Source organism: Oncorhynchus clarkii, chromosome 9 (genome assembly GCF_045791955.1).
Source record: "Oncorhynchus clarkii lewisi isolate Uvic-CL-2024 chromosome 9, UVic_Ocla_1.0, whole genome shotgun sequence".
In the NCBI taxonomy this organism is placed as follows: domain Eukaryota; kingdom Metazoa; phylum Chordata; class Actinopteri; order Salmoniformes; family Salmonidae; genus Oncorhynchus; species Oncorhynchus clarkii.
The window spans coordinates 8,858,675-8,883,093 of NC_092155.1; the positions used below are offsets into that span (position 1 = coordinate 8,858,675).

At 44.8% G+C, this 24,419-nt stretch overlaps 1 protein-coding gene across 2 annotated transcripts in view; it reads left to right on the top strand.

The window, feature by feature from the left end:
- Positions 1 to 24,026, top strand: part of LOC139415807 (1-phosphatidylinositol 4,5-bisphosphate phosphodiesterase beta-3-like) — a 108,561-nt gene extending 84,535 nt beyond the window's left edge. The window contains exons 22-33 of one of the 2 annotated variants that reach the window (XM_071163914.1): positions 2,939 to 3,043; positions 5,863 to 5,957; positions 6,245 to 6,380; positions 9,707 to 9,742; positions 9,961 to 10,070; positions 10,231 to 10,340; positions 11,049 to 11,208; positions 12,472 to 12,548; positions 21,363 to 21,452; positions 21,547 to 21,604; positions 22,304 to 22,390; positions 23,585 to 24,026. In XM_071163914.1, the coding sequence (XP_071020015.1) occupies positions 2,939 to 3,043; positions 5,863 to 5,957; positions 6,245 to 6,380; positions 9,707 to 9,742; positions 9,961 to 10,070; positions 10,231 to 10,340; positions 11,049 to 11,208; positions 12,472 to 12,548; positions 21,363 to 21,452; positions 21,547 to 21,604; positions 22,304 to 22,390; positions 23,585 to 23,890 (1,370 nt within the window). In that variant the 3' untranslated portion in view covers positions 23,891 to 24,026. The remainder of the gene's footprint in view (positions 1 to 2,938; positions 3,044 to 5,862; positions 5,958 to 6,244; positions 6,381 to 9,706; positions 9,743 to 9,960; positions 10,071 to 10,230; positions 10,341 to 11,048; positions 11,209 to 12,471; positions 12,549 to 21,362; positions 21,453 to 21,546; positions 21,605 to 22,303; positions 22,391 to 23,584) is intronic. The other variant, XR_011635020.1, reaches the window with a different exon arrangement.
- The last annotated feature ends 393 nt before the right edge of the window (positions 24,027 to 24,419 follow it).

A 24,419-nucleotide genomic window follows, 5' to 3' on the forward strand; every position in this document is an offset into this window, starting at 1 on the left:
TATACAGGTGGTACCAGTTCAGAGTCAATGTGGAGACTATATACAGGGGGTACCGGTACAGGGTCAATGTGGAGGCTATAGACAGGGGGTACCGGTACAGAGTCCATGTGGAGGCTATAGACAGGGTATTACGGTAAAGAGTCCATGTGGGGGCTATAGACGGGGTATTACGGTAAAGAGTCAATGTGGAGGCTGTATACAGGGTGTTACGGTACAGAGTCAATGTGGAGGCTATATACAGGCTGTTACGGTAAAGAGTCAATGTGGAGACTATATACAGGGGGTACCGGTACAGAGTCAATGTGGAGGCTATATACAGGGTGTTACGGTACAGAGTCAATGTGGAGGCTATATACAGGGTATTACGGTACAGAGGCAATGTGGAGGCTATAGACAGAGGGTACCGGTACAGAGTCAATGTGGAGGCTATATACAGGGGGTACCGGTACCCAGTCAATGTGGAGGCTATATACAGGGGGTACCGGTACAGAGTCAATGTGGAGGCTATATACAGGGGGTACTGGTACAGAGTCAATGTGGAGGCTATATACAGGGGGTACTGGTACAGAGTCAATGTGGAGGCTATATACAGGGGGTACTGGTACAGAGTCAATGTGGAGGCTATATACAGGGGGTACTGGTACAGAGTCAATGTGGAGGCTATATACAGGGGGTACTGGTACAGAGTCAATTTGGAGGCTATATACAGGGGGTACCGGTACCCAGTCAATGTGGAGGCTTTATACAGGGGGTACAGGTACAGAGTCCATGTGGAGGCTATATACAGGGGGTACTGGTACAGAGTCAATGTGGAGGCTATATACAGGGGGTACCAGTTCAGAGTCCATGTGGAGGCTATATACAGGGGGTACCAGTTCAGAGTCCATGTGGAGGCTATATACAGGGGGTACCAGTTCAGAGTCCATGTGGAGGCTATATACAGGGGGTACCGGTACCCAGTCAATGTGGAGGCTATATACAGGGGGGTACTGGTACCGACCGAGTCAATGTGGAGACTATATACAGGGGGTACCAGTACAGAGTCAATGTGGAGGCTATATACAGGGAGTACCAGTACAGAGTCAATGTGGAGGCTATATACAGGGGGTACCGGTTCAGAGTCAATGTGGAGACTATATACAGGGAGTACCAGTACAGAGTCCATGTGGAGGCTATATACAGGGGGTACCAGTTCAGAGTCCATGTGGAGGCTATATACAGGGGGTACCAGTACAGAGTCCATGTGGAGGCTATATACAGGGGGTACCGGTACAGAGTCCATGTGGAGGCTATATACAGGGGGTACCGGTACAGAGTCCATGTGGAGGCTATATACAGGGGGTACCAGTTCAGAGTCCATGTGGAGGCTATATACAGGGGGTACAGGTACAGAGTCAATGTGGAGGCTATAGACAGGGGGTACCGGTACAGAGTCCATGTGGAGGCTATATACAGGGGGTACCGGTACAGAGTCAATGTGGAGGCTATATACAGGGGTACCGGTACAGAGTCAATGTGGAGGCTATATACAGGGGTACCGGTACAGAGTCAATGTGGAGGCTATATACAGGGGTACCGGTACAGAGTCAATGTGGAGGCTATAGACAGGGGGTACCGGTACAGAGTCCATGTGGAGGCTATATACAGGGGGTACCGGTACAGAGTCAATGTGGAGGCTATAGACAGGGGGTACCGGTACAGAGTCCATGTGGAGGCTATAGACAGGGGGTACCGGTACAGAGTCAATGTGGAGGCTATATACAGGTGGTACCAGTTCAGAGTCAATGTGGAGACTATATACAGGGGGTACCGGTACAGGGTCAATGTGGAGGCTATAGACAGGGGGTACCGGTACAGAGTCCATGTGGAGGCTATAGACAGGGTATTACGGTAAAGAGTCCATGTGGGGGCTATAGACGGGGTATTACGGTAAAGAGTCAATGTGGAGGCTATATACAGGGTGTTACGGTACAGAGTCAATGTGGAGGCTATATACAGGGTGTTACGGTAAAGAGTCAATGTGGAGACTATATACAGGGGGTACCGGTACAGAGTCAATGTGGAGGCTATATACAGGGTGTTACGGTACAGAGTCAATGTGGAGGCTATATACAGGGTATTATGGTACAGAGGCAATGTGGAGGCTATAGACAGAGGGTACCTGTGCAGAGTCAATGTGCGGGGGCACCGGTGTCGAGGTAATTATGTACATGTAGGTAGAGTTATTAAAGTGGCTATGCATAGATAATAACAGAGAGTAGCAGCAGCGTGGTGGTTGGTGGGGGGCAATGCAAATAGTCTGGGTAGCCATTTGATTGGATGTTCAGGAGTCTTATGGCTTGGGGATAGAAGCTGTTGAGAAGCCTCTTGGACCTAGACTTGGCGCTAAGGTACCGCTTGCCGCGCGGAAGCAGAGAGAACAGTCCATGACTATGGTGGCTGGAGTCCTTGCCATTTTTAGGGCCTTCCTCTGACACCGCCTGGTATAGAGGTCCTGAATGGCAGGAAGCTTGGCCCCGGTGATGTACTGGTCCGTACGCACTACCCTCTGTAGTGCCTTGCCATCGGAGGCCGAGCTGTTGCCATACCAGGCAGTGATGCAACCCGTCAGGAGGCTCTCGATGGTGCAGCTGTAAAACTTTTTGAGGATCTGAGGACCCATGCCAAATCTTTTCAGTCCCCTGAGGGGGAATAGGTTTTGTCGTGCCCTCTTCACAACTGTCTTGGTGTGTTTGGGACCATGTTAGTTTGTTGGCGATGTGGACGCCGAGGAACTTGCAGCTCTCAACCTGTTGATGAGAAAGCGGGCGTGCTCGGTCCTCCTCAATCTATTATCATAATGGTGAATCACCTATACTATGAGATCTGTTGTTTTCTTGGGATCTTTGAACGTGTGTGTTTTTTAAAATTGTGTGTGTGTGTGTGTGTGTGTGTGTAGGTTACCACTACATCAGCCTGAAGAACGAGATGAATCAACCTCTGATGCTACCCTCCCTCCTGGTCTACACCGAGGCTCAAGACTACGTTCCTAATGAACACCAGGGTAAGAAATACACCACCCATAACCCTTTAGGACTAACCTAACCATAACCCTCCAGGACTAAACTACCCATAACCCTCTAGGACTAAACTACCCATAACCCTCTAGGACTAAACTACCCATAACCCCCTAGGACTAAACTTCCCATAACCCCCTAGGACTAAACTACCCATAACCCTCTAGGACTAAACTACCCATAACCCCCTAGGACTAAACTACCCATAACCCTCTAGGACTAAACTACCCATAACCCTCTAGGACTAAACTACCCGTAACCCCCTAGGACTAAACTACCCATAACCCTCTAGGATGAAACTACCCATAACCCTCTAGGACTAAACTACCCATAACCCTTTAGGACTAAACTACCCATAACCCTCTAGGACTAAACTACCCATAACCCTCTAGGACTAAACTACCCATAACCCCCTAGGACTAAACTACCCATAACCCTCTAGGATGAAACTACCCATAACCCTCTAGGACTAAACTACCCATAACCCTCTAGGACTAAACTACCCATAACCCTCTAGGATGAAACTACCCATAACCCCCTAGGACTAAACTACCCATAACCCTCTAGGATGAAACTACCCATAACCCTCTAGGACTAAACTACCCATAACCCTCTAGGACTAAACTACCCATAACCCTCTAGGACTAAACTACCCATAACCCTCTAGGACTAAACTACCCATAACCCTGGGTAACCCTTTAGGACATAACCCTTTAGGACTACATTCTTAAAGGACACCAGGGTGAAACTACACTATCCATAACCTCCTGAGACCCCACTATCCATAACCTCCTGAGACCCCACTATCCATAACCTCCTGAGACCCCACTATCCATAACCTCCTGAGACCCCACTATCCATAACCTCCTGAGACCCCACTATCCATAACCTCCTGAGACCCCACTATCCATAACTTCCTGAGACCCCACTATCCATAACCTCCTGAGACCCCACTATCCATAACCTCCTGAGACCGCACTATCCATAACCTCCTGAGCCGCACTATCCATAACCTCCTGAGCCGCACTATCCATAACCTCCTGAGACCGCACTATCCATAACCTCCTGAGACCGCACTATCCATAACCTCCTGAGACCGCACTATCCATAACCTCCTGAGACCGCACTATCCATAACCTCCTGAGACCGCACTATCCATAACCTCCTGAGACCGCACTATCCATAACCTCCTGAGACCGCACTATCCATAACCTCCTGAGACCGCACTATCCATAACCTCCTGAGACCGCACTATCCATAACCTCCTGAGACCGCACTATCCATAACCTCCTGAGACCGCACTATCCATAACCTCCTGAGACCGCACTATCCATAACCTCCTGAGACCGCACTATCCATAACCTCCTGAGACCGCACTATCCATAACCTCCTGAGACCGCACTATCCATAACCTCCTGAGACCGCACTATCCATAAGCCTCCTGAGACCGCACTATCCATAACCTCCTGAGACCGCACTATCCATAACCTCCTGAGACCGCACTATCCATAACCTCCTGATATCCATAACCTCCTGAGACCGCACTATCCATAACCTCCTGAGACCGCACTATCCATAACCTCCTGAGACCGCACTATCCATAACCTCCTGATATCCATAACCTCCTGAGACCGCACTATCCATAACCTCCTGAGACCGCACTATCCATAACCTCCTGAGACCGCACTATCCATAACCTCCTGAGACCGCACTATCCATAACCTCCTGAGACCGCACTACCCATAACCTCCTGAGACCGCACTATCCATAACCTCCAGAGACCGCACTACCCATAACCTCCTGGGACCCCACTACCTATAATCCCCTGGGATTAACACCAAGGATGTATTCATTACGACGATTTGGTTGCAAAAAAATATTTTCTGTTACAGAACGTTTTGGGACGGAGAGAGTTTCTATTGGAAAAGTTCAGGTTGGTCCCTCTCCGTTGTCATTCGGTTTGGTAATGACACGGTGATCAGTTAGCGGTTTCTATTGGAAAAGTTCAGGTTGGTCCCTCTCCGTTGTCATTCGGTTTGGTAATGACACGGTGATCCGTTAGCGGTTTCTATTGGAAAAGTTCAGGTTGGTCCCTCTCCGTTGTCATTCGGTTTGGTAATGACACTGTGATCCGTTAGCGGTTTCTATTGGAAAAGTTCAGGTTGGTCCCTCTCCGTTGTCATTCGGTTTGGTAATGACACGGTGATCAGTTAGCGGTTTCTATTGGAAAAGTTCAGGTTGGTCCCTCTCCGTTGTCATTCGGTTTGGTAATGACACGGTGATCCGTTAGCGGTTTCTATTGGAAAAGTTCAGGTTGGTCCCTCTCCGTTGTCATTCCGTTTGGTAATGACACGGTGATCAGTTAGCGGTTTCTATTGGAAAAGTTCAGGTTGGTCCCTCTCCGTTGTCATTCGGTTTGGTAATGACACGGTGATCAGTTAGCGGTTTCTATTGGAAAAGTTCAGGTTGGTCCCTCTCCGTTGTCATTCGGTTTGGTAATGACACGGTGATCAGTTAGCGGTTTCTATTGGAAAAGTTCAGGTTGGTCCCTCTCCGTTTGGTAATGACACGGTGATCCGTTAGCGGTTTCCGTTGGAAAATGTAATGAATACGCCCCAGTTATGGAAAATGCTACATTTTTACTGGGAGAACTCTGACGTCACCTACTAAGGAAATTACTTTGATGACATCATTTCCTGCACTTAAATGCAACTACAAATGTGTGTGTGTGTACCAGGCACATTGCTCCTTGTGTGTTACAGAGTATGCAGAAGCATTGACCAACCTCATGAAACGTGTGTTACAGAGTATGCAGAAGCATTGACCAACCCCATGAAACATTACAGTCTCCTGGTCCAGAGAGACAGACAGCTGGCGTCTCTAATGGAGGACAACAGTGAGGTGAGGACACAGACGCATCACACACTGACAGGCAGAGAGAGACAGCTAGCTGCTTTCATGAAGGCCAGCAGTAAGAGGAGGAGACTGATGAAATCTGTCCATTCACAACCATTACTATGAACTATGAACACCAGCCCCCACTACCTAAGTTACAAGTTAGAGGTCACCTAGATTTCCAAAAATGTTTGGTTTCCTTATCAAGTAAGCGGTCTAGGAATAAGGCTAGACCACCATCCATTATAATGCTTAGGTTATGTTGTCCTGGTTTACCGTGTGTGTGTGTGTAGAGTGTTTTTGAGCAGCCAAAGGAGGGAGGGCCGGATTTGGAAGGTGACGCCCCTCTTGTGAAGATCCCCTCCCCCCTCCATCCCGTCCCCGCCCCCGTCGATGACATCGTTGACCTCACCAGCTCACCTGGTCCAGGTAGGGCTACGTTGTTACAGAGGAGGCTGGTGGGAGGAGGCGTTACGAGGACGGATAGGTATCAACCCCATCAGACGGATACCGTTCCATTGATTCCATTCCAGCAATTACGATGAGCACGTTTTGCTAGGTCTCCGCCCACCTAGGTCTCCGCCCACCTAGGTCTCCGCCCACTTAGGTCTCCGCCCACCAGCCACTTCAATTCAATGCTGTCTCTTCAGACATTATTTCCCCTCACAATTATTTCCCCTTACCGTGCTGTGTGATATACATACTAGTTACCGTGCTGTGTGATATACATACTAGTTACCGTGCTGTGTGATATACATACTAGTTACCGTGCTGTGTGATATACATACCAGTTACCGTGCTGTGTGATATACATACCAGTTACCGTGCTGTGTGATATACATACTAGTTACCGTGCTGTGTGATATACATACTAGTTACCGTGCTGTGTGATATACATACTAGTTACCGTGCTGTGTGATATACATACCAGTTACCGTGCTGTGTGATATACATACCAGTTACCGTGCTGTGTGATATACATACTAGTTACCGTGCTGTGTGATATACATACCAGTTACCGTGCTGTGTGATATACATACCAGTTACCGTGCTGTGTGATATAGATACCAGTTACCGTGCTGTGTGATATACATACTAGTTACCGTGCTGTGTGATATACATACTAGTTACTGTGCTGTGTGATATACATACCAGTTACCGTGCTGTGTGATATACGTACCAGTTACCGTGCTGTGTGATATACATACCAGTTACCGTGCTGTGATATACATACTAGTTACCGTGCTGTGTGATATACATACTAGTTACCGTGCTGTGTGATATACATACTAGTTACCGTGCTGTGATATACATACTAGTTACCGTGCTGTGTGATATACATACCAGTCATGTTACCGTGCTGTGTGATATACATACTAGTTACCGTGCTGTGTGATATACATACCAGTTACCGTGCTGTGTGATATACATACTAGTTACCGTGCTGTGTGATATACATACTAGTTACCGTGCTGTGTGATATACATACCAGTTACCGTGCTGTGTGATATACGTACTAGTTACCGTGCTGTGTGATATACATACTAGTTACCGTGCTGTGTGATATACATACTAGTTACCGTGCTGTGTGATATACATACTAGTTACCGTGCTGTGTGATATACATACCAGTTACCGTGCTGTGTGATATACATACTAGTTACCGTGCTGTGTGATATACATACTAGTTACTGTGCTGTGTGATATACATACCAGTTACCGTGCTGTGTGATATACATACCAGTTACCGTGCTGTGTGATATACATACCAGTTACCGTGCTGTGATATACATACTAGTTACCGTGCTGTGTGATATACATACTAGTCATGTTACCGTGCTGTGTGATATACATACTAGTTACCGTGCTGTGTGATATACATACTAGTTACCGTGCTGTGATATACATACTAGTTACCGTCCTGTGATAGACATACTAGTTACCGTGCTGTGTGATATACATACCAGTCATGTTACCGTGCTGTGTGATATACATACTAGTTACCGTGCTGTGTGATATACATACCAGTTACCGTGCTGTGTGATATACATACTAGTTACCGTGCTGTGTGATATACATACTAGTTACCGTGCTGTGTGATATACATACCAGTTACCGTGCTGTGTGATATACATACCAGTTACCGTGCTGTGTGATATACATACTAGTTACCGTGCTGTGTGATATACATACTAGTTACCGTGCTGTGTGATATACATACTAGTTACCGTGCTGTGTGATATACCTACTAGTTACCGTGCTGTGTGATATACATACCAGTCATGTTACCGTGCTGTGTGATATACATACCAATTACCGTGCTGTGTGATATACATACTAGTTACCGTGCTGTGTGATATACATACTAGTTACCGTGCTGTGTGATATACATACTAGTTACTGTGCTGTGTGATATACATACTAGTTACCGTGCTGTGTGATATACATACTAGTTACCGTGCTGTGTGATGAACATACTAGTTACCGTGCTGTGTGATGAACATACTAGTTACCGTGCTGTGTGATATACATACTAGTTACCGTGCTGTGTGATATACATACTAGTTACCGTCCTGTGATATACATACCAGTTACCGTGCTGTGTGATATACATACCAATTACCGTGCTGTGTGATATACATACTAGTTACCGTGCTGTGTGATATACATACCAGTTACCGTGCTGTGTGATATACATACTAGTTACCGTGCTGTGTGATATACATACTAGTTACCGTGCTGTGATATACATACTAGTTACCGTCCTGTGATATACATACTAGTTACCGTGCTGTGTGATATACATACCAGTCATGTTACCGTGCTGTGTGATATACATACTAGTTACCGTGCTGTGTGATATACATACTAGTTACCGTGCTGTGTGATATACATACTAGTTACCGTGCTGTGTGATATACATACCAGTCATGTTACCGTGCTGTGTGATATACATACTAGTTACCGTGCTGTGTGATATACATACCAGTTACCGTGCTGTGTGATATACATACCAGTTACCGTGCTGTGTGATATACATACTAGTTACCGTGCTGTGTGATATACATACTAGTTACCGTGCTGTGTGATATACATACTAGTTACCGTGCTGTGTGATATACATACTAGTTACCGTGCTGTGTGATATACATACCAGTCATGTTACCGTGCTGTGTGATATACATACTAGTTACTGTGCTGTGTGATATACATACTAGTTACCGTGCTGTGTGATATACATACTAGTTACCGTGCTGTGTGATATACATACTAGTTACCGTGCTGTGTGATATACATACTAGTTACCGTGCTGTGTGATATACATACTAGTTACTGTGCTGTGTGATATACATACCAGTCATGTTACCGTGCTGTGTGATATACATACCAATTACCGTGCTGTGTGATATACATACTAGTTACCGTGCTGTGTGATATACATACTAGTTACCGTGCTGTGTGATATACATACTAGTTACCGTGCTGTGTGATATACATACTAGTTACCGTGCTGTGTGATATACATACTAGTTACCGTGCTGTGTGATGAACATACTAGTTACCGTGCTGTGTGATGAACATACTAGTTACCGTGCTGTGTGATATACATACTAGTTACCGTGCTGTGATATACATACTAGTTACCGTGCTGTGTGATGAACATACCAGTTACCGTGCTGTGTGATATACATACCAATTACCGTGCTGTGTGATGAACATACCAGTCATGTCATGTCCCTGTCTCCATGTTTCAGGCCAGAAAGAGGATCTTATTGCAATAGTCCTGACAAGTAAGTTCTCCCCGTTCCACTCATCTACGTTACATTACACCACTGAACTCACTATCGCCATCATGTGGTGGGAGGCCAAATCGATCAGATAATTCCACTGTTTCTCTCTCTCTTCCTCTCTCTCTCCCCCTTCCCCCCTTTCTCTCCCTCTCCCCCCCTTTCTCTCCCCCTTCCCCCATTTCTCTCCCTCTTCCCCTATGTCTCTCCCCCTCTCTCAGATCTCCAGGCTCAGTCTATTGAAGAGCTGAAACAGCAGAGGTCATATCTGAAGCTGTTTAACAAACAGTGTAAAGAACTCCAAGAGCTCCGTAAGAAACACCTGAAGAAGGTTAGACTGAGTCACTCTCACCCCCGTCTCTCATTGGAAATAGTAACTGGCAGAGATCTTACCAACGAACAACAATAATATATTTACTAATCGGTAATAAATACGGCTTGTGATTATCGAACATTTACACGTGTGTGTGTGTGTGTGTGTGTGTTAACAGGTATGGTCCCTGAGTAAGGAACAGAAGAGTCGCTTTAGCCAGCTCCACTCTGACACACAGAAACAACGCAGTCAGATGGAGAAACACCTGAAATCCAGCATGAAGAAGAAGTAAGATGGAGGGATGAAGAGGGGCAGGATGGGGGATGAAGAGGGGCAGGATGGGGGATGAAGAGGGGCAGGATGGGGGATGAAGAGGGGCAGGATGGAGGGATGAAGAGGGGCAGGATGGGGGATGAAGAGGGGCAGGATGGGGGATGAAGAGGGGCAGGATTGAGGAATGAAGAGGGGCAGGATGGGTGATGAAGAGGAGGGGGAGACATTCCAAACTATCCATTAACTCAGGGCTGTATTCATTGGCTAGACATTGTAGCAAATCGTTTTGCAAAAACAAACAAAAAATGTTTATTCCAAATAGAAAACATTTTGCAGAGAGTTTCTATTGGACAAATTTTAGGTCGGTCCCCGACCGTTTGGTTCCGTTTGGTTCCTAGTGAATACAGCCCTGTCTATTCAGAACTACAGCAAGTATCTAGAGACCTGGGAGTTGGTTCCTAGTGAGTACAGCCCTGTCTATTCAGAACTACAGCAAGTATCTAGAGACCTGGGAGTTGGTTCCTAGTGAGTACAGCCCTGTCTATTCAGAAGTACAGCAAGTATCTAGAGACCTGGGAGTTGGTTCCTAGTGAGTACAGCCCTGTCTATTCAGAACTACAGCAAGTATCTAGAGACCTGGGAGTTGGTTCCTAGTGATAAAAGACAGAGACATGGTGGAGAATACAGTGTGTGTGTGTGTGTGTGTGTGTGTGTGTGTGTCAGGGAGTCAGCAGAGCCGGTGCAGAGGCAGCTGACAGCGTTGGAGGCAGAGCTACAGAAACAGACAGTGCAGCTCAGGGAGTGGCAGATGGAGGAGCTTCTCAAACTACGACAAGAACAACACTCACTGGAGAGAAAGAAGAGACACACACACCTACAAGAGGTACACACACACACACCTACAAGAGGTACACACACACACACACCTACAAGAGGTACACACACACACACACACCTACAAGAGGTACACACACACACACACCTACAAGAGGTACACACACACACACCTACAAGAGGTACACACACACACACACACCTACAAGAGGCACACACACACACCTACAAGAGGTACACACACACACACACACCTACAAGAGGTACACACACACACACACCTACAAGAGGTACACACACACACACCTACAAGAGGCACACACACACACCTACAAGAGGTACACACACACACACACACACCTACAAGAGGTACACACACACACACACCTACAAGAGGTACACACACACACACACCTACAAGAGGTACACACACACACACACCTACAAGAGGTACACACACACACACCTACAAGAGGTACACACACACACACACCTACAAGAGGCACACACACACACCTACAAGAGGTACACACACACACACACACCTACAAGAGGTACACACACACACACCTACAAGAGGTACACACACACACACACACCTACAAGAGGTACACACACACACACACACACCTACAAGAGGTACACACACACACACACACCTACAAGAGGTGCACACACACACACACCTACAAGAGGTACACACACACACACACACCTACAAGAGGTACACACACACACACACCTACAAGAGGCACACACACACACCTACAAGAGGTAAACACACACACACACCTACAAGAGGTACACACACACACACACCTACAAGAGGTACACACACACACACACCTACAAGAGGTACACACACACACACACACCTACAAGAGGTACACACACACACACCTACAAGAGGCACACACACACACCTACAAGAGGTAAACACACACACACACACACCTACAAGAGGTACACACACACACACACACCTACAAGAGGTACACACACACACACACACACACCTACAAGAGGTACACACACACACACACACACCTACAAGAGGTACACACACACACACACACCTACAAGAGGTACACACACACACACACACCTACAAGAGGTACACACACACACACACCTACAAGAGGTACACACACACACACACACACACACCTACAAGAGGCACACACACACACCTACAAGAGGCACACACACACACCTACAAGAGGTACACACACACACACACACCTACAAGAGGTACACACACGCACACCTACGAGTGGTCACACTCTCTCAGCCCTCCATCTATGTGCTCCAGCTGTCTCGGAAACTAGAGGAGACGGCCCAGGAATGCCAGCCGGCTCAACTGAAAAACCTCAAGGACATCTGTGCTAGGTAAGATGGTTCTTCCAATTTAAACCCACTGTTAGAGCACACCTTTCATGACCTGAAGTTATTCTGTAGGACACCTTTCATGACCTGAAGTTATTCTGTAGGACACCTTTCATGACCTGAAGTTATTCTGTAGGACACCTTTCATGACCTGAAGTTATTCTGTAGGACACCTTTCAGGACCTGAAGTTATTCTGTAGGACACCTTTCATGACCTGAAGTTATTCTGTAGGACACCTTTCATGACCTGAAGTTATTCTGTAGGACACCTTTCATGACCTGAAGTTATTCTGTAGGACACCTGTCATGACCTGAAGTTATTCTGTATTACACCTTTCAGGACCTGAAGTTATTCTGTAGGACACCTTTCAGGACCTGAAGTTATTCTGTAGGACACCTTTCATGACCTGAAGTTATTCTATAGGACACCTTTCATGACCTGAAGTTATTCTGTAGGACACCTTTCAGGACCTGAAGTTATTCTGTAGGACACCTTTCAGGACCTGAAGTTATTCTGTAGGACACCTTTCATGACCTGAAGTTATTCTGTAGGACACCTTTCATGACACCTTTCATGACCTGAAGTTATTCTGTAGGACACCTTTCAGGACCTGAAGTTATTCTGTAGGACACCTTTCATGACCTGAAGTTATTCTGTAGGACACCTTTCAGGACCTGAAGTTATTCTGTAGGACACCTTTCAGGACCTGAAGTTATTCTGTAGGACACCTTTCAGGACCTGAAGTTATTCTGTAGGACACCTTTCATGACCTGAAGTTATTCTGTAGGACACCTTTCATGACCTGAAGTTATTCTGTAGGACACCTTTCATGACCTGAAGTTATTCTGTAGGACACCTTTCATGACACCTTTCAGCACACCTTTCATGACCTGAAGTTATTCTGTAGGACACCTTTCAGGACACCTTTCAGCACACCTTTCATGACCTGAAGTTATTCTGTAGGAAACCTTTCATGACTTGAAGTTATTCTGTAGGACACCTTTCATGACTTGAAGTTATTCTGTAGGACACCTTTCAGGACCTGAAGTTATTCTGTAGGACACCTTTCATGACTTGAAGTTATTCTGTAGGACACCTTTCAGGACCTGAAGTTATTCTGTAGGACACCTTTCATGACCTGAAGTTATTCTGTAGGACACCTTTCAGGACACCTTTCAGCACACCTTTCATGACCTGAAGTTATTCTGTAGGACACCTTTCATGACTTGAAGTTATTCTGTAGGACACCTTTCATGACTTGAAGTTATTCTGTAGGACACCTTTCATGACCTGAAGTTATTCTGTAGGACACCTGTCATGACCTGAAGTTATTCTGTAGGACACCTTTCAGGACCTGAAGTTATTCTGTAGGACACCTTTCAGGACCTGAAGTTATTCTGTAGGACACCTTTCATGACCTGAAGTTATTCTATAGGACACCTTTCATGACCTGAAGTTATTCTGTAGGACACCTTTCAGGACCTGAAGTTATTCTGTAGGACACCTTTCAGGACCTGAAGTTATTCTGTAGGACACCTTTCAGGACCTGAAGTTATTCTGTAGGACACCTTTCAGGACCTGAAGTTATTCTGTAGGACACCTTTCAGGACCTGAAGTTATTCTGTAGGACACCTTTCATGACCTGAAGTTATTCTGTAGGACACCTTTCATGACACCTTTCATGACCTGAAGTTATTCTGTAGGACACCTTTCAGGACCTGAAGTTATTCTGTGGGACACCTTTCATGACCTGAAGTTATTCTGTAGGACACCTTTCATGACCTGAAGTTATTCTGTAGGACACCTTTCAGGACCTGAAGTTATTCTGTAGGACACCTTTCATGACCTGAAGTTATTCTGTAGGACACCTTTCATGACCTGAAGTTATTCTGTAGGACACCTTTCAGGACCTGAAGTTATTCTGTAGGACACCTTTCAGGACCTGAAGTTATTCTGTAGGACACCTTTCAGGACCTGAAGTTATTCTGTAGGACACCTTTCATGACCTGAAGTTATTCTGTAGGACACCTTTCATGACCTGAAGTTATTCTGTAGGACACCTTTCATGACCTGAAGTTATTCTGTAGGACACCTTTCATGACACCTTTCAGCACACCTTTCATGACCTGAAGTTATTCTGTAGGACACCTTTCAGGACACCTTTCAGCACACCTTTCATGACCTGAAGTTATTCTGTAGGACACCTTTCAGGACCTGAAGTTATTCTGTAGGACACCTTTCAGGACCTGAAGTTATTCTGTAGGACACCTTTCAGGACCTGAAGTTATTCTGTAGGACACCTTTCAGGACCTGAAGTTATTCTGTAGGACACCTTTCAGGACCTGAAGTTATTCTGTAGGACACCTTTCAGGACCTGAAGTTATTCTGTAGGACACCTTTCATGACCTGAAGTTATTCTGTAGGACACCTTTCATGACCTGAAGTTATTCTGTAGGACACCTTTCATGACCTGAAATTATTCTGTAGGACACCTTTCATGACACCTTTCAGCACACCTTTCATGACCTGAAGTTATTCTGTAGGACACCTTTCATTCTGTAGGACACCTTTCATGACCTGAAGTTATTCTGTAGGACACCTTTCATGACCTGAAGTTATTCTGTAGGACACCTTTCATGACACCTTTCAGCACACCTTTCATGACCTGAAGTTATTCTGTAGGACACCTTTCATTCTGTAGGACACCTTTCATGACACCTTTCAGCACACCTTTCATGACCTGAAGTTATTCTGTAGGACACCTTTCATGACCTGAAGTTATTCTGTAGGACACCTTTCATGACCTGAAGTTATTCTGTAGGACACCTGTCATGACCTGAAGTTATTCTGTAGTACACCTTTCATGACCTGAAGTTATTCTGTAGGACACCTTTCATGACCTGAAGTTATTCTGTAGGACACCTTTCATGACCTGAAGTTATTCTGTAGGACACCTTTCATTACCTGAAGTTATTCTATAGGACACCTTTCATGACCTAAAGTTATTCTGTAGGACACCTTTCATTACCTGAAGTTATTCTATAGGACACCTTTCATGACCTTAAGTTATTCTGTAGGACACCTTTCAGGACCTGAAGTTATTCTGTAGGACACCTTTAATTACCTGAAGTTATTCTATAGGACACCTTTCAGGACCTGAAGTTATTCTGTAGGACACCTTTCAGGACCTGAAGTTATTCTATAGGACACCTTTCAGGACCTGAAGTTATTCTGTAGGACACCTTTCAGGACCTGAAGTTATTCTGTAGGACACCTTTCAGGACCTGAAGTTATTCTGTAGGACACCTTTCAGGACCTGAAGTTATTCTGTAGGACACCTTTCATGACCTGAAGTTATTCTGTAGGACACCTTTCATGACACCTTTCAGGACCTGAAGTTATTCTGTGAGAGAATTCTCATCCTAATATTTATATATTTCTTAATTCCATTCTTTTGACTTTAGATGCGTGTGTATTGTTGTGATTTGTTAGATATTACCGCACTGTTGGAGCTAGAAATACAAACATTTCACTACACCTGCAATAACATCTGCTAACCATGTGTATGTGACCAATAACATCTGCTAACCATGTGACCAATAACATATGCTAACCATGTGACCAATAACATCTGCTAACCATGTGACCAATAACATCTGCTAAACATGTGTATGTGACCAATAACATCTGCTGACCATGTGTATGTGACCAATAACATCTGCTAACCATGTGACCAATAACATCTGCTAACCATGTGACCAATAACATCTGCTAACCATGTGACCAATAACATCTGCTAACCATGTGACCAATAACATCTGCTAACCATGTGACCAATAAGATTTGATTTGATTTGTAACATACTGTTTTCTGATCATTTCTAATAATAATTGATTGGATTCATCGGAGAGCTTTTCCATCCCTCAAAGCACTTGCATAGTAAGGAGGAAACTGGCCTCGTCCACCACCTAGATGATGACATTTGTACCAGAACTCTGACCACATATCAGCTATCATAACAACTGTATTACTCACAATGTACCTAGTCAGTTATTCTGATGGGATCACTTCCTGGTCTGATGCAATCGCAAGCTGTCTTCTACTTTTAAGGATTAAAGGTGCCCTGCTGTCCTTTTTGAAATGTTGTTGATTTGGTTATAGCGTTGTTGTTGTTGTTGCTGATCTGGTTATACCGTTGTTGTTGTTGTTGATTTGGTTATAGCGTTGTTGTTGTTGTTGCTGATCTGGTTATACCGTTGTTGTTGTTGTTGATTTGGTTATAGCGTTGTTGTTGCTGATCTGGTTATACCGTTGTTGTTGTTGTTGATTTGGTTATAGCGTTGTTGTTGTTGTTGCTGATCTGGTTATACCGTTGTTGTTGTTGTTGATTTGGTTATAGCGTTGTTGTTGTTGTTGCTGATCTGGTTATACCGTTGTTGTTGTTGTTGATTTGGTTATAGCGTTGTTGTTGTTGTTGCTGATCTGGTTATACCGTTGTTGTTGTTGTTGATTTGGTTATAGCGTTGTTGTTGTTGTTGCTGATCTGGTTATACCGTTGTTGTTGTTGTTGATTTGGTTATACCGTTGTTGTTGTTGTTGTTGATCTGGTTATACCGTTGTTGTTGTTGTTGATTTGGTTATACCGTTGTTGTTGTTGTTGTTGATCTGGTTATACCGTTGTTGTTGTTGTTGATTTGGTTATACCGTTGTTGTTGTTGTTGATCTGGTTGTACCGTTGTTGTTGTTGTTGTTGTTGATTTGGTTATACCGTTGTTGTTGTTGTTGTTGATCTGGTTATACCATTGTTGTTGTTGTTGATTTGGTTATACCGTTGTTGTTGTTGATCTGGTTGTACCGTTGTTGTTGTTGTTGATCTGGTTATACCGTTGTTGTTGTTGTTGATCTGGTTATACCGTTGTTGTTGTTGTTGATCTGGTTGCACCGTTGTTGTTGTTGTTGATGATCTGGTTATACCGTTGTTGTTGTTGTTGATGATCTGGGTGTACCGTTGTTGTTGTTGTTGATGATCTGGTTATACCGTTGTTGTTGTTGATGATCTGGTTATACCGTTGTTGTTGTTGATGATCTGGTTATACTGTTGTTGTTGATGATCTGGTTATACCGTTGTTGTTGATGATGATCTGGTTATACCGTTGTTGTTGATGATCTGGTTATACCGTTGTTGTTGTTGATGATCTGGTTATACCGTTGTTGTTGATGATGATCTGGTTATACCGTTGTTGTTGTTGTTGATCTGGTTATACCGTTGTTGTTGTTGTTGATCTGGTTGTACCGTTGTTGTTGTTGATGATCTGGGTGTACCGTTGTTGTTGTTGATGATCTGGTTATACCGTTGTTGTTGTTGATGATCTGGTTATACCGTTGTTGTTGTTGATGATCTGGTTATACTGTTGTTGTTGATGATCTGGTTATACCGTTGTTGATGATGATCTGGTTATACCGTTGTTGTTGTTGATAATCTGGTTATACCGTTGTTGTTGATGATCTGGTTGTACCGTTGTTGTTGTTGATGATCTGGTTGTACCGTTGTTGTTGATGATGATCTGGTTATACCGTTGTTGTTGTTGTTGATCTGGTTGTACCGTTGTTGTTGTTGATGATCTGGGTGTACCGTTGTTGTTGATCTGGTTGCACCATTGTTGTTGTTGATGATCTGGTTGCACCATTGTTGTTGTTGATGATCTGGTTGTACCGTTGTTGTTGATGATCTGGTTATACCGTTGTTGTTGTTGATGATCTGGTTATACCGTTGTTGTTGTTGATGATCTGGTTATACCGTTGTTGTTGTTGATGATCTGGGTGTACCGTTGTTGTTGATCTGGTTGCGCCATTGTTGTTGTTGATCTGGTTGCACCATTGTTGTTGTTGATGATCTGGTTGTACTGTTGTTGTTGATGATCTGGTTATACCGTTGTTGTTGTTGATGATCTGGTTGCACCGTTGTTGTTGTTGATGATCTGGTTGCACCGTTGTTGTTGTTGATGATCTGGGTGTACCGTTGTTGTTGTTGATGATCTGGGTGTACCGTTGTTGTTGTTGATGATCTGGGTGTACCGTTGTTGTTGTTGATGATCTGGGTGTACCGTTGTTGTTGTTGATGATCTGGTTATACCGTTGTTGTTGTTGATGATCTGGGTGTACCGTTGTTGTTGTTGATGATCTGGGTGTACCGTTGTTGATGATCTGGTTATACCGTTGTTGTTGTTGATGATCTGGGTGTACCGTTGTTGTTGTTGATGATCTGGGTGTACCGTTGTTGTTGTTGATGATCTGGGTGTACCGTTGTTGTTGTTGATGATCTGGGTGTACCGTTGTTGTTGTTGATGATCTGGGTGTACCGTTGTTGTTGTTGATGATCTGGGTGTACCGTTGTTGTTGTTGATGATCTGGGTGTACCGTTGTTGTTGTTGATGATCTGGGTGTACCATTGTTGTTGTTGATGATCTGGGTGTACCGTTGTTGTTGTTGATGATCTGGGTGTACCGTTGTTGTTGTTGATGATCTGGTTATACCGTTGTTGTTGTTGATGATCTGGGTGTACCATTGTTGTTGTTGATGATCTGGGTGTACCGTTGTTGTTGTTGATGATCTGGGTGTACCGTTGTTGTTGTTGATGATCTGGGTGTACCGTTGTTGTTGATCTGGTTGCACCGTTGTTGTTGTTGATGATCTGGGTGTACCGTTGTTGTTGTTGATGATCTGGGTGTACCGTTGTTGTTGTTGATGATCTGGGTGTACCGTTGTTGTTGTTGATGATCTGGTTGTACCGTTGTTGTTGTTGATGATCTGGTTGTACCGTTGTTGTTGTTGATGATCTGGTTGTACCGTTGTTGTTGTTGATGATCTGGGTGTACCATTGTTGTTGTTGATGATCTGGTTGTACCGTTGTTGTTGTTGATGATCTGGTTGTACCGTTGTTGTTGTTGATGATCTGGGTGTACCGTTGTTGTTGTTGATGATCTGGTTGTACCGTTGTTGTTGTTGATGATCTGGGTGTACCATTGTTGTTGTTGATGATCTGGTTGTACCGTTGTTGTTGTTGATGATCTGGTTGTACCGTTGTTGTTGTTGATGATCTGGTTGTACCGTTGTTGTTGTTGATGATCTGGGTGTACCGTTGTTGTTGATGATGATCTGGGTGTACCGTTGTTGTTGATGATGATCTGGGTGTACCGTTGTTGTTGTTGATGATCTGGGTGTACCATTGTTGTTGTTGTTGATCTGGTTGTACCGTTGTTGTTGTTGTTGATCTGGTTGTGTTGTTGTTGTTGATCTGGTTGTACCGTTGTTGTTGTTGATGATCTGGTTGTACCGTTGTTGTTGTTGATGATCTGGTTGTACCGTTGTTGTTGTTGATGATCTGGTTGTACCGTTGTTGTTGTTGATGATCTGGTTGTACCGTTGTTGTTGTTGATGATCTGGTTGTACCGTTGTTGTTGTTGATGATCTGGTTGTACCGTTGTTGTTGTTGATGATCTGGGTGTACCATTGATGTTGTTGATGATCTGGGTGTACCATTGTTGTTGTTGATGATCTGGGTGTACCGTTGTTGTTGTTGATGATCTGGGTGTACCGTTGTTGTTGTTGATGATCTGGGTGTACCGTTGTTGTTGTTGATGATCTGGTTGTACCGTTGTTGTTGATCTGGTTGCACCGTTGTTGTTGTTGATGATCTGGGTGTACCGTTGTTGTTGTTGATGATCTGGGTGTACCGTTGTTGTTGTTGATGATCTGGGTGTACCGTTGTTGTTGTTGATGATCTGGTTGTACCGTTGTTGTTGTTGATGATCTGGTTGTACCATTGTTGTTGTTGATGATCTGGTTGTACCGTTGTTGTTGTTGATGATCTGGTTGTACCGTTGTTGTTGTTGATGATCTGGGTGTACCATTGTTGTTGTTGATGATCTGGTTGTACCGTTGTTGTTGTTGATGATCTGGTTGTACCGTTGTTGTTGTTGATGATCTGGGTGTACCGTTGTTGTTGTTGATGATCTGGTTGTACCGTTGTTGTTGTTGATGATCTGGGTGTACCGTTGTTGTTGTTGATGATCTGGTTGTACCGTTGTTGTTGTTGATGATCTGGTTGTACCGTTGTTGTTGTTGATGATCTGGTTGTACCGTTGTTGATGATCTGGTTGTACCGTTGTTGTTGTTGTTGATCTGGTTGTACCGTTGTTGTTGTTGATGATCTGGTTGTACCGTTGTTGTTGTTGATGATCTGGTTGTACCATTGTTGTTGTTGATGATCTGGTTGTACCGTTGTTGTTGTTGATGATCTGGGTGTACCGTTGTTGTTGTTGATGATCTGGGTGTACCATTGTTGTTGTTGATGATCTGGTTGTACCGTTGTTGTTGTTGTTGATCTGGTTGTACCGTTGTTGTTGTTGATGATCTGGTTGTACCGTTGTTGTTGTTGATGATCTGGTTGTACCGTTGTTGATGATCTGGTTATACCGTTGTTGTTGTTGATGATCTGATTGTACCGTTGTTGTTGTTGATGATCTGGTTGTACTGTTGTTGTTGTTGATGATCTGGTTGTACCGTTGTTGTTGTTGATGATCTGGTTGTACCTTTGTTGTTGTTGATGATCTGGTTGTACCGTTGTTGTTGTTGATGATCTGGGTGTACCATTGTTGTTGTTGATGATCTGGGTGTACCGTTGTTGTTGTTGATGATCTGGTTGTACCGTTGTTGTTGTTGATGATCTGGGTGTACCATTGTTGTTGTTGATGATCTGGTTGTACCATTGTTGTTTTTGATCTGGTAATATTTGTGTTTGTTGTTATTGTTTACAGAGAGAAGAAGGAGCTTCAGAAGATTCTAGACAGGAAGAGACAGAACAGCATCACCGAGGCCAAGAGCAGAGACCGAGACAAGGCCGAGTCGTACGTGTGTGTGTGTGTGTGTGTGTGTGTGTGTGTGTCATTTTCAAGGTAATTACGGTCTCCAACTTTTCTGTCTCTCTCTCTCTCTTTCTAGGGAACAGAATGAGATCAACAGGAAGCATATCTCAGACTCTGTCACTTTAATCCGCCGGGTAAGTGTGTGCAGGCCACACACACACACACACACACACACACACACACACACACACACACACACACACACACACACACACTCATCGCACTGAGTAGTGCCTCTCCTTTCTACTCTGTCAGCCGTCTCCCTTTGTGATGTCAATATCCATCCCTCACTCTTACTCACTCCCTCACTCTCTCTCTCCCCCTTTACCCCCCCCCCCACTCTCTCACTCCTCCCCTCATGCTCTCTCTCCCCCTTTACCCCCCCCACTCTCTCTCTCCCTTTCTCGTTATCCCCTCTTTCTCCCCCCCTCACACTCTCTCCCCCTCACTCCCTATCTTGTTATCCCCTCTTTCTCTCTCCCCTACTCTTTCTCTCCCCCTCACTCCCTTTCTCTCTCCCCTACTCTTTCTCTCTCCCCTACTCTTTCTATCCCCCCTCACTCCCTATCTTGTTATCCCCTCTTTCTCTCTCCCCTACTCTTTCTCTCCCCCTCACTCCCTTTCTCTCTCCCCTACTCTTTCTCTCTCCCCTACTCTTTCTATCCCCCCTCACTCCCTATCTTGTTATCCCCTCTTTCTCTCTCCCCTACTCTTTCCCTCTCCCTCCCCATCTCCCCCTCCCCCATCTCCCTACCCCTCTCCACCCTCCTCTCCCCTACCCTCTCCCCCCCCCCCCCCCCCCTCTCTCTCTCTCTCTCTCTCTCTCTCTCTAGTTGGATGAGGCCCAGTTAAGGCGTCAGGAGAAGTTGGTCGTTGGTCAGAGAGAAGTCCTACGGCACATAGAGGAGGAGAAACCACTGGTGAGACACACACACACACACACACACACACACACACACACACACACAGGTGAGAGAGACACACACACACACAGGTGAGAGAGACACACACACACACACACACACACACACACAGGTGAGACACACACACACACACAGGTGAGAGAGACACACACACACATACATACACTCAGGTGAGAGAGACACACACACACACACACACACACACAGGTGAGACACACACACACACGTGACACACCACACACACACACACACAGGTGAGAGAGACACACACACACACACACACACACACACACAGGTGAGAGAGAGACACACACACACACACACAGGTGAGAGAGAGACACACACACACACACACACACACAGGTGAGAGAGACACACACACACACACACACACACACACACACAGGTGAGAGACACACACACACACACACACACACACAGGTGAGAGAGACACACACACACACACACACACACACACACAGGTGAGAGAGACACACACACACACACACAGGTGAGAGAGACACACACACACACACACACACACACACACACAGGTGAGAGAGACACACACACACACAAACATACACTCAGGTGAGAGAGACACACACACACACACGTGACACACACACACACACACACTAACACACACACACACACACACACACAGGTGAGAGACACACACACACACACAGGTGAGAGACACACACACACAGGTGAGAGACACACACACACAGGTGAGAGACACACACACACACGGGGGAGAGAGACACACACACACACACATACACACACACACACAGGTGAGAGAGAGACACACACACACACACACACAGGTGAGACACACACACACAGGTGAGACACACACACACAGGTGAGACACACACACACATACACACACACACACAGGTGAGAGAGACACACACACACACTCAGGTGAGAGAGAGACACACACACACACACACAGGTGAGAGACACACACACACACAGGTGACACACACAACCTTTTAAACTTCAGCATACGAGACAGAAGTCATCATCGTAACAGTTTTTGTACTGAAACCTTGACTGCCGACATGCACCATTTTCGAGGCATTTTATTAACATTCAACTAATGAACAACATACTTAAAGATTGTTTCTGAGTAGTGGGATCATTTGATGTTGAAGTATGGCTTTATGTAATCATTTCCAGCTGAAGGCCCGGTTGGAGCATGACTTTGTGACGGAGCTCCAACGTCTACCTGAGGAGATCTGCCAATATCTACAGACGGTCCTGGAGTCCAAAGGCCTCTGCAGCGACGCCCTCTTTTCCTTATCCAATCATAGCAGCCCCAGCTCCAGCTCAGGCACGCCCTCCAACTGCTCCACGCCCACTTTACCCTTAACGCCCAATAGTAGCGCCTGGAATAGGAGCCTAGACAATGGCATCGCCTCAGTGGAGGATTCATCCTCTTCCTCTACTCCTGTCCAATCAGAAGTAGAGTTGACCATGGTGTGAATTTAATTATGTCCATTTTATCATAATGGTTCTTGGGCTTTAATTGGTGGAAAAAACGTATTTTTGTTGTTTTCATTTTTTTATTTGTTTTTAATTGTAATTTTATTTTTTATTCGATTAAATATCTTAAGATGTTGATTTGTTCAATTCTTCTATCCAGGGTTTTAGAGGTAGAGACAAAGTAACCAAGTTCAAATATATTTTCTGTTAATTCGTCACATTTCTTTGCATATGTATGTTTTTCTCATCAATGTCTGCCAGAGATTTTGTCTCTTAACCACTATCTGTCCCAAAACTAAAACTGTAACTATCTGTCCCAAAACTAAAACTGTAACTATCTGTCCCAAAACTAAAACTGTAACTATCTGTCCCAAAACTAAAACTGTAGCTCCTCTTAACCACTATCTGTCCCAAAACTAAAACTGTAACTTTCTGTCCCAAAACTAAAACTGTAACTATCTGTCCCAAAACTAAAACTGTAGCTCCTCTTAACCACTATCTGTCCCAAAACTAAAACTGTAGCTCCTCT